This window comes from Callospermophilus lateralis, chromosome 5, assembly GCF_048772815.1.
Source record: "Callospermophilus lateralis isolate mCalLat2 chromosome 5, mCalLat2.hap1, whole genome shotgun sequence".
In the NCBI taxonomy this organism is placed as follows: domain Eukaryota; kingdom Metazoa; phylum Chordata; class Mammalia; order Rodentia; family Sciuridae; genus Callospermophilus; species Callospermophilus lateralis.
Window position 1 is genome coordinate 142,995,088 of NC_135309.1, and position 11,103 is coordinate 143,006,190.

At 39.7% G+C, this 11,103-nt stretch overlaps 1 protein-coding gene across 6 annotated transcripts in view; it reads left to right on the plus strand.

The window, feature by feature from the left end:
• Pdzd2 (PDZ domain containing 2) overlaps positions 1-10,822 on the plus strand; it is a 234,553-nt gene extending 223,731 nt beyond the window's left edge. For 5 of the 6 annotated variants that reach the window (XM_076857333.2, XM_076857335.2, XM_076857336.2 and 2 more), the window contains 2 exons: positions 1,131-1,265; positions 8,006-10,822. In XM_076857333.2, the coding sequence (XP_076713448.2) occupies positions 1,131-1,265; positions 8,006-8,169 (299 nt within the window). In that variant the 3' untranslated portion in view covers positions 8,170-10,822. The remainder of the gene's footprint in view (positions 1-1,130; positions 1,266-8,005) is intronic. The other variant, XM_076857334.2, reaches the window with a different exon arrangement.
• The last annotated feature ends 281 nt before the right edge of the window (positions 10,823-11,103 follow it).

Sequence of the window (11,103 nt, forward strand, 5' to 3'; positions counted from 1 at the left end):
CCTGATATGATAAGTTGCACATTGGAGATACCTGGAAAGCTTGGTCCAGAAAATTCCTCAATGAAATCAGAATGCTAAGGAGTGGGAACCTGGCATCAGCACCTCTTTAATGTTCCAAGTGATTCTGGGAGGCAGAGCACCCCTGGATGGGTTTTTTGTTTTTCTGTTTAATAGGAAGTAAAGTCACCTATTGAAAAATTGTGTCACTCCCTGTATTAGTAAATGTTCTTCAGACCATGTGCTTTGGCTTTAAGCCGCAATAATGGTTTATGTTCAAAGGTGATGATGCTAGCTAGCTCCGCCTCCGCCCTAACCAATGTGTTTAAGTGGGCCCTTTAATTCCTTTGTGGTCCTTCCCCTGCCTCCCAAGCAACTAAGTGCACCTTTCCACTCAACTCTAATATCCTTGGCTGGAACGGCACAGAAGAATCATTAAAAGGCGAGTTTACAATTCCTACTCAGACCTCAGCCTGGCCTCTCCAAACTAGCACAGAGTGGGCGCCAGTTCCTCGCAATGGAGGAGGTGTAACCATGGAAACGCTTCTCTTCACAGTGGAGCCAGATGCCAGTGAAGGCAGCCGTGCCTGGAGGCAGGATTTCCCCTCATAGGAGCATGATGCAAGGAAGGAAGCCCTGCTCAGTCCCAGGGAGCTTCTGAGTCAATTATGACAGCCCTCATGTGAGGCCAGACACTTTGGCGCTGCTGCTTTTAGTACCAGACGGTGACACTCTGCGGCACAGAATTCAGGGTTAGCAGGAAATCCAATTCGACTCCCTAAGTGTTACTTCCATCCTCACTAAGATGCGTACCATCAAGCCCTGGGCTTGGCAAGAGCAGTATTTTCTGGGGATTTCTGCTAGGGTGTAAAAGCATTCTCCACACTTGCGGGAAATACACAGGAGAGCAGAATACGCAAGCACAGCAGGAATGTAGCCAGGCGGGCAGCCACATGCTGGAGACCAGCCTGAATGCAGAGCCCAAAGGTTTTGCTGAAAGTACTTCATGGGTTACAGGACTTGAGGGTGGCAGGAGACTGCAGTGGGAGTAATGCATTTGGGGGCGGGTCATTGGGCACGTGGCACAATGAGCAACCCTGTCATTTTTATCCTGATAAATATCATTGCTGCAGGGAGAAGCGGAGCTGCTCCTGGTGCTCTGTGTGTTGAAGTGTTAAAGACCTCAGCTGGGCTGGGACTGAGTCTGGATGGAGGAAAATCATCCATGTCTGGAGATGGGCCCCTGGTCATTAAAAGGGTGTACAAAGGTAATGTCCGGGGAAGCTCAGCCAGCCTCCTCCTACCATTTCCACATGTCTCCATGAAAAATCAGTGCCATCCATTTGGAAATCAAACTTGATTTGATTCTGTTATTTTTATTTTATTTTATTTTAGTATTGGGGATTGAACCCAGAGAGTCTTTACCACTGAGCTATATCCCCAGCCCTTTTTATTTTTCACTTTGAGAGAGAGTCTCACTAAGTTGCTGAGGCTGGCCTCGAACTTCGGATCCTCTTGCCGTAGCCTCCCAAGTCAGGCATGCACCACTGTGTCTGGCTTCACACTCGTTTTTAAAATTCTAAAATGTTTTTAATGCTTTTGACATGTTAGGATTATTCTGGGTCAGCCATGTAGTTTTTTACACATATTAAAACTCATGCTGTATCCATGTAACAGCCTGTCAGGTGACTAACAAGCTAAGTAACGCCATCAGACTCACCAGTCAGGAGTACTTAACACCAGCCAAGATCTCTCTAACTGAAAATACTAGACTGCAAGATGGGGACTGGGGTTATAGCTCAGTGGTAGAGCATTTGCCTAGCGTGTGTGAGGGTTAGGGTTCAGACCTCAGCACCACATACAAATATATAAAAATGAATGTTCATTGACAAGATATATATATATATATATATAAATAGGAGGTAGATCTTATTGAAATGATCAGTAAAGATGAGGTTTCTTTGTGAACTTGGATAATTCATTTTATGATCTTGAGCAGCTTTCAAAAATCTCTTCAGATTCCTAAACTGAATAACTATATTAATGATATAATTGTAATATAATTATGTATTGACATTGTTGGTACAGAGTAGAAACCCATTAAAGTGGGCTGGGGTTATGGCTTAGAGAGCTTGCCTAGCATGTGTGAGGCACTAGGTTCGATTCTCAGCACCACATATAAATAAATGAATAAAATAAAGTTCATCAACATCTAAAAATATAAAAATAAGAGAATGTTACAAAATAAGTCAATAAATAGTAACATCAGTTCTTAGCTAAGGATTTTTTTATTATTATTTTAATGACCACTAGTCACTAGTTACTGACCTTTGGTGTATTTCTATAATTATATAATAATTTTGAAGCCTTTCTCCACTCCTGACACACAGCACTAATAGTAAAAAAAAAAAAAATTCAATATAGATCTGTGCTTTAAAAAAACAATCTCCAGCGCTCTCAGCCTTACCCCATCTTCTAGGAAACCTTGAGAGCCACATGGAGGAAGAAGCAAATGCACAGGGTGAAGTGCTTGTGAACTGCTGACCTGTTTAACCCAGAGGCCACAAGAACCAAAATAAGGGCCTCTGGGGGCCAGGGAGGCTGGCCCAAGTCGTTGACGGCATGCTGCTGTCTAGAAGTTCTTTGAGTGGATCTAGAACTTCACTGCCATCAAGTTGCCAAGACTACCTCTGAGAGCGCCTGCGCACACAATAACCTTTTCTGTTGGTCATTTGCCCTGACCTTACTCCATTGTGGCCAAGAGTAACACATGAACACTAAATTATCTCTTCTGCTATCTTAGCTGAAGAATGGGGAAAAAAAAAAAACCTCTATGGATCAAAAGTTGAAGTGAAATCCATAGTGACAGGTAAGCAGGGCTGCCACCCTGTGGCCCAGAGGAAGCAGGACATGGGAAACAGGAAGTGGAAGCTGGAGCTCCAGTGTCCACCCAGGAGTAGGGGCTGAGCACCTCCTGAATTTGTGGACAACTGGAACCAGGCATCTTGTGAAGGAAAGGGCTGATCTGTTCTCCACCAGTCAGCTGGGGGTGACAACAGCTCAGCTCTGTAGCTCTGGGTGGTGGCCAACACAGGCTGTCTGCCCTTGGCCCTACCAGCAGGCACAAGTCGGGCACGTATCAGGAGTCGGGCCTCTGCTACGTGGTGTCTGAACTTAACAGTACCAAGGTAGTTACTCATCTAGTTGACAGAACAGTAGACAGAGAGCTGAGCTAAGGCAAGCATGAAGCAACTTAACTATAACAGCACTGGCAAGGGACAGCTCTCGGAGTACACAGGACGTGGAGATCCATTGCTGGGAGCCCCATGAATAGGAAAGCCCATTAAAAAATAAAGGCAGGAATAATATCCAAGCATCAAGAGCGTATTCAAAAGGAGCAGAGATGTTAAAAAAAAACAAATGCCCACACACACCTTTAATGAAAATGAAGTCAAATGTATTTTTAATTAATAAAAAAGTAGACTGAATTCATATAAGGACAGAATTTGTAAGAATAGTGACAGAAGAAACAATTTAAACTACAAAAGGGTAAAAGGGATAAGGTATTTCAGAAGGAAAAGACAGATGAGAGGAAATATGAGGAGAAACTGTAATTAAAACTTTTCCAAAACTAAAAACAGGAGTCCTCAAACTGGGGCGGTGGGGGGAGCGGGATACATCATTAAGGGCAAAACAGGCTGCATATATAAAAACCCAAATCATGTAAAGAATAATGTGGAAATCTAAATAGCCAACAGATCAGTTCCTCAGCATGAATGCCAAAAGTTAACAGAGTAACACCTACAGAAGACGGAGGGCATCTGCTGTCCATCTACCCACTAAGCCATCACTCCAGAGGAACAGCTGAATGGAACTCATGGAAGGAGCTGGAGTCGCTGCCTCCAGGGCCAGTCACAGGACAGCCTCCATAGGCTAAGAAGCACACAGCAGGCGGGGTGGTGTTCCACTCCTGTAATCCCTGCAGCTCAGGAGCCTAAGGCAAAAGGATTGTGAGTTCAAGGCCAGCCTCAGCAACTTAGGGAGGCCCTAAGCGAGACCGACCCTATATGTAAATAAAATATTAAAAAGGGCTAGGGCTAGGGATGTGGCCCAGTGGTTAAGCACCCCTGGATTCAATCCGTGGTACAAAAAAAAAAAAAAAAAACATAGCTCAAAAAGGTGTCTAAGGCCAATGTACCCCAACCCCAGAGCTGCAGCTGGCTTAGCACCCAGTCTGACTGGGGAGCCTGTGCTCAGTTTTAGAATTTGCAGCATTTTCAATTTTCAGATTAGAGATGCTCAGTTGGTAAAGTCTATCCACATATTCCAAAATCCAAAAAACTCCAAAATCCAAAAACTCCAAAATCTAAAATACTTCTGGTCCCAAGCACTTCAGTTAAGGGAAATTTAACCTGTACCAATTTTTTGTGTAGACCTAATCTATTACCCCCCACAAAATTTTTTTTTAATAATAACTAAATATTGTATCTCCCTTAAAGGTCAGAAATTGTATACATGACCAAATTAATAAACAGTTATTTTTAACTCCTTATGTGCAGCAGCAGCCACCCAAGAAAAAGTTAGAACATCGTCAATTCTGGGTCTGGGCTTCTTCTGAAATGTTTCTCCTTTCATCATTTTACCAAATAACTCAGCAATACATAATCCAAAAACAAAAGAAATGAAAACTGGAAATATAGGAATATAATTGGAAAACTGTTCATACTTCCTGATTGGGAGGAGGGGAGAAGAAGAAGAACCTAAGATAATCTAATATCAGGCCAATGTGAATAGTTCACCAAACTGAGGAGTTCACAATCAATATACAGAGATCTTGGAAAAGAACTTACTTATACATTAGCAATAACCCTTATTATTTATTCAACATAACAGAAAACCATCTTTAAAAAAAAACCAATCATATGTCACTTAACAACAGGGATACATTCTGAAAGATGCACTACTAGTCAACTTAGTTGCCACAGAAACACCACAGTGACACTAAGACAGCCACACCACTCTAGGTGATGTAATATTATGGTACCACCATTGTATATGCAGCAAGTCACTGACCAAAATGTCATTATGTGATACTTTTGACAGCAGAAGGTTTAATATATGGGGGGAAAAAAATCTGAGCAGATACAAAAATACAAGTGACTGACTAGAAGAACATCTATTGTATTTAATCAAAAAAAGGTTACTGAATAAAAAACTATAATTCAAGAAAAATACAAAACATCTGGTGCAGTGGTGCACACCTGAATCCCAGCTACTTGAGGGGCTCAGGCATCAGGATCTCCAGTTCCAGCTATCTTGACAACTTTCCTATTTCAAAGTAAAATTTCTTTAAAAGGACTAGAGGAATAGCTCAGCACAAGAGTGCTTATCTAGTCTGTACAACGCCCTGGGTTAAGTAACTGCAAAGAAAGAAAAGGAGAAAGAGAAAGGAAAGAAAAAGAAGGGGGAAAAAACACAACTAAACTGGGTCCAGTGGCACATGATTGTATTCCCAGCTGCTAAGAGGATGAGGCAGGAGAGCTGCAAAACCGAAGCCAGTCTGGGCAGCTGAGCAGGATCCTGTCTCAAAATTAAAAGAAAAAAATTTTACAGAGAATGTACCTCAGTGGTACAATGCTTGCCAAGCATACCAGAGAGACAGAGTTCAATCCCAGGCACAATAAAAATTAAAAATTCAGGTTACAAGGAAGCATAGAAAATTAACAAATGTTAAAAATCCTAAATGGCCAAGAAACACAGAAGGGCAAACTTAAATTAATTGTGGGATGAAAATTATGACAACTATCAGGAATCGTTTTTAATGTCAGGTTGGCCAAAAATAACAAATCTCGTATGTTATCAAGAATGCAGAGAAAAGAAAGCCCTCGTTACTTCCAGCGGAACCACTTATTGGGTCATCTCTCAGCGGGGAATGTGGCAGGACTTACTAATATGAAGTCATGAAACAGCTTACCATTCTGTAACAGAACGGAGGACAACATAAATTCATAAAAAAGGAAAGCAATATGGCAACATAAACAAGGAAAGCAATATGGCAACTTAAGAAATATATTAGATCTTTGTACACTAACCAAGACCAGCTCAAAAATAGCATAAACAGGGTAAAAAAAGCCAAATGCAGATTCTGCTCCGTTTAATACCAATTCATAATAACAGCAGCAAGAACCTAAGAAAGTGTCAAAGAAAACCTATGGAAGATGATTTGGGGAAACAGCATAAAAGCCAGATTCCCAAAGAATGTTTTTTAAAACTCAGTAAATGAGGAGAGAGACCTATCCTGCTCAATCAGGATTTGTTTGGCCTCATGAAATATCAACCTTAAAATAGCAGAGGTATAATCCAAAGAGAAGTTTATTTCTCACTCCTTTAAAGTCCAAAAGCTGGTATCATCTTTGGTTTGCACAGCATGGAATGTTTCCTGAAGGATTTTCATGTAGTTCAAATTATTCAATCCTTTCACCAACCTAGTAAGATAACAGGGCAGATATTACTGTAACCATATTTTGCAGATGAGAAACTGGTTTAGAGGAATTTGTAACTTGCCCATAGACACAGACTGGAGACCACAACGCAGCTGTAGTCCATGTAGGTGTGCCCCGAAGGTGTGCATCCCACTAACATAGGCTTCTGCTTTGGTTGTTTGGAACACTCCACGTTTTAGACCCAGGTGAAGACTCCAAATTACTTGTTTTCATATAACCTTCTTGAGGCCTTCAGTTAATATTCTAGAACAGGAATATTGGATGTACTAACATAACTATAACTGGTTATGCCAAACAACAGTGCTCTGGTTCCTCCAGGAACTTATAAAAAAGCAGCGACTGCAACCAGCTCCTTCTCTTTGTTCCACTATGGAGCTGATGTGAGGCCTAGACTCTTCTATGATATCTGCCTCTATCATTCCCATAGAAAATGTTTCTGTCCTTGGGTGGACTAGATTTGGACTTACTTTCTTCCAGGCTGTATTTTTATCAAATTTGGTTAAAAAAAAAAAACAAAAAAACCTTTATGTATAAAAATATTTAATGACTTTCAGATCATCACAATGAAATACATACATCTACTTAGTCTTTTGAGATCTAATTAAGATTTCTAAGAAAATGAATTTTTACTTTCATACTTTGGAATTTTTTGTCATTTTGTCATGATAAAATGATTCTATAGCCAATGTGCATTTCTTCTTCAATGTGATGTTTGTTTTCGATGTATACGTGCAAGAAAGTAGGTGGAGAGGGCTGGGGATGTGGCTCAAGTGGTAGTGCACTCGCCTGGCATGCGTGCGGCCCGGGTTCGATCCTCAAGCACCACATACAGATAAAGATGTTGTGTCCGCCAAATACTAAAAAAATAAATATTAAAAATTCTCTCTCTCTCCCTCTTTCTCACTCTCTCTCACTCTTTCTTTAAAAAAAAAAAAAGAAAGTAGGTGGAGAAAGCTTAATCTTTTTTTCAAAGCTCACAAATTTGCTATAACCTACAAAAAGCTGTAATGAAGAAATATTTGTTTGCAGAGAATCAATTAAGTAGCTTCCAGTCACTGGTGAGCAGATGATTCCTGCCTCTCAGAACTTTAATGTTTCAGCCAATATCTGTTAACAATTGGAAGTTGAGCCTATTTCCCTGAATTCACTGGCTATTTAACTCTACTGATTTCCTTTGCCTAACTTTTTTTCATTTTGTATTGTTTTATTGGTTTGTAGTTCTTCATCTAGTAATGGATACTAACCCTTTGTTGAATACATTTAAATTCTCACCCCCTTGTCAGTCGCTTATTTTTGTCTTGTATTTTGGTGGGGGGGGGTGAGAAAATTGATTTTTTTTAATGTAATTCAACTGATTTTTATTGGTATTTGTGTTTTGTATCCTAAGAAATAGTTCCCTATTTTAAGAATATAGGCATACATCATTTAGAGCTTCTCATTTAAATTTTAGAAATTTTGGAAAGCTATGAAATTTTCAAACCCTCATTCTGCATTTGTTCTGACAGGTGGTGCAGCAGAACAAGCTGGAACAATAGAAGCTGGAGATGAAATTCTCGCTATTAATGGGAAGCCCCTGGTTGGGCTCATACACTTTGATGCCTGGAATATTATGAAGTCTGTTCCAGAAGGACCGGTGCAGTTAGTAATTAGAAAGCATCGGAATTCATGAATTTCAACATGACTCTTGTTTTCTCAGTTCTTTCCTCATTTTAGCAAATCAGAATGACTTCTTTAAATGACAGGTTCTTGAAACGACAAATAGTATAGACGAGACTTTAAAAATCTCCAATTTTTTTGCTTTTCCACGAAGCCTGACCTGTTGTGTTGCAGCAGCAATGAAGTTGAACTCTGGAAGCCTGCAGGGGTCGTTTGGTTCCAGTGCCTATGCCCTCCTTGACATGTTTCAGATGAAGAAGAGGTGACATGCTCTTCTTCATCTGAAACACCTAGCTACACCTTCACTTCCCTCCTGCCACCTCTCCCAACATACAGTCCTGGTGCAAAGAGACCGGATGGGTAACACATATGTCACAGCTAAAAAGACTAGTTTTATATAATTTTTTAAGTAAGTGACATGCTTTTAGGCACAGTCAATGGAAGGAAGAGCTGTAAGTCTATATATGTTATCCTGAAAAGAAAATAAGGCTTAGAGAAAAAAAATGAAATTATGACCTAATCATTAGGCTGAGCTCAGGAATTATCTAAATAATGAAAAGGCAAAATAAAGAAAGTAATATTTTTTAACTAGTGTAATGTACAATATATGGGTGCAGAGTTCAATTCAATGGGTCACTGACTATGAAGTAATGATCACCTTCTAGTTCTCCAAGGTTAAGTCAAAGGCTGCTTACAGTATAACAGTTCCAAAAACTGCACTAAACAGCCGTGAACTTCACTGTCTACAAGGAGCAGGGAGTTGCAGATCTGAAAGCACCTTGCATCTGGTTTTCAAACCTGTCTTGGATAAGTGCTTAAATTCAAGACTGGACAACACAAAGCAGACAAAATTATCAGCCATGGGTTTCCACTTCTATATTTCATGCACTCCAACCACTCATTTCAACTAAATTTTTAGAAGTATCTTTTTAGTGTCCTTAGATTTATAAGCAAAAGTATTCTATTTACAAATCCAAATTGAGCAGCATATATTAATCCTTTTGAGAAAAACTTTGGGTTGGTTTTTCTCTGCTTTCCCAGCACACTTAAGAAATGTGACGTTTCTAGTTAATGGATCTCTTTTCTTGACCTGGTATAACAAAACTCTATAATGACTGAAGTTGTTGCTGTTGTGTATTCCTGTTTTGCAAATTCTTCCTTTTGCTAAAAGTATTTTCCTCCAGAAGAATGCGACTCATGCTGCTTGTGAACATCCCCCCCACTGCCATGAGCTTCTTCAAAGTACCCATTCTTATTCCATGTGCCATTCCCCTGTGACAAAGTTGGCTTTTCTCCCCTTGCACTATACCTTATTTTCCTAAATTCCAAAGCCTCATCAGCTTTGTTTACCAAAATGTAAGAACGAGGAAGAAAATGGAAAAACAGGGTGAGTCACTGTCAAGGTGAAGGAGTATGTAGTATTTACAACTTAAATCCTCGGGTGGTGGTAAGAAGCCAGCCCATTGAGTCCTGGAAATACGGGTGGAGATTGTATTTGTCATACCTGCATGCATGATTCTAAGATTTTATGTTGGTGATTTTAAAAAATAACCTACAGCCAGGTAAAGGGCTATAAGTCCCAGATCATGGAGATACTTGAGCTGACATCTATATACATCATTTTTCTGAGGACCAATTCTGCTAAAGATCTGTGAAGTTGGCACAGTGAGGTCCCTCAGATGGGAGTAAAATACCTGGCTTGTCTGAGCCCAGATTTCTCATTTTTCAACAGGTTATGCAAAGGAAAATATAGTGCAGCAGTTAGCTAGAAAAACCTGATTGATTAAGCTTAGATTCTAATTTTCATTACAGTTACAGGTAGGATATTATAGGAAGTCAGTGCAAGGTGCATGCTAGATTATTTTTGAAGTCTCTGGGGTCAATTTCATGGTTTCTACTTCTTGCCTAAAAATTAAGAGACTACTTGAAGTCAATACTGAAAACCATTTTTTGCCTCTACTTTTACAGCTTTGCCTTTAAGAAATGTAGAATCCATCATAAAACTCTAATAGTAAATGCACAGTTCTATGTGAACAGACAGAACTTTCTAGAGCAATGGCATTACAAGGGTGGACCTCTGGCTTCTCATACCAAGTCATCAGCTATTTCTATTCCATCATGTCAGAAGGATTCCCTGACCAACAGTAGGAATTTAAGGGAAGAAGCAAAAGCTGAATTTTGATCCTGAGAGATAGAAAGCTATTTATTTGTCTTCAGTGTTCAAGGCATGACTAGTGTTTCTAATTAGTCTAATAAGCTCCCACGCTTCCTGAAGTGAACACTATAGTATTGTCCTACTAAAACTCGTTTGTTTTTTTTAAACTGGTCAGTCATTCACAGTAAGCTATGAGGGTAAATGTGTCATAACATGTAAATCGTAGTTGCAAGAATATACCGTGAAAGCTGAGGAGGTTGGGTTTCATTTCCACCCTCCCACATGCATCTCATTGAATTGTATGGTTTGACGATTATTGGCACCACACTTGTTGTATATTATACATTATCCTTTATTTATGTAAAATAAAATGCCTTATATATTAAAGAGTAAGTGCAATAATATGAAATAGCCTGTACATTTTTAAATGTTGTTGCCAAGTTATGTAAATCCACATCTCTGTAAACAACTTTTTTAAGTAATTTTAAAAAAATAAACACTCTGCTTACTACTTGGCCTTTTTTTCCCCAGCTGTTCTATATTAATATCAAGATAAACAACGTCTGCTATAACCTAAATAGGTGAGAGGTACAAAGGCAAGATAACTGAAGTTAGCCATTATTTTTCATGGTTACAATCAGAGCTTTGACAGAATCTAAAACCACTCTGCCTTTAAAATCTTAAACTTATTACCACAACCTCCTGGCTCTGGTCACCTCCTGGCTTCAATTACAACAAGGCCTTTACTCCTCTGACAACTGTCTGTTTTCTCCCCATCAGAATCCTATCCTT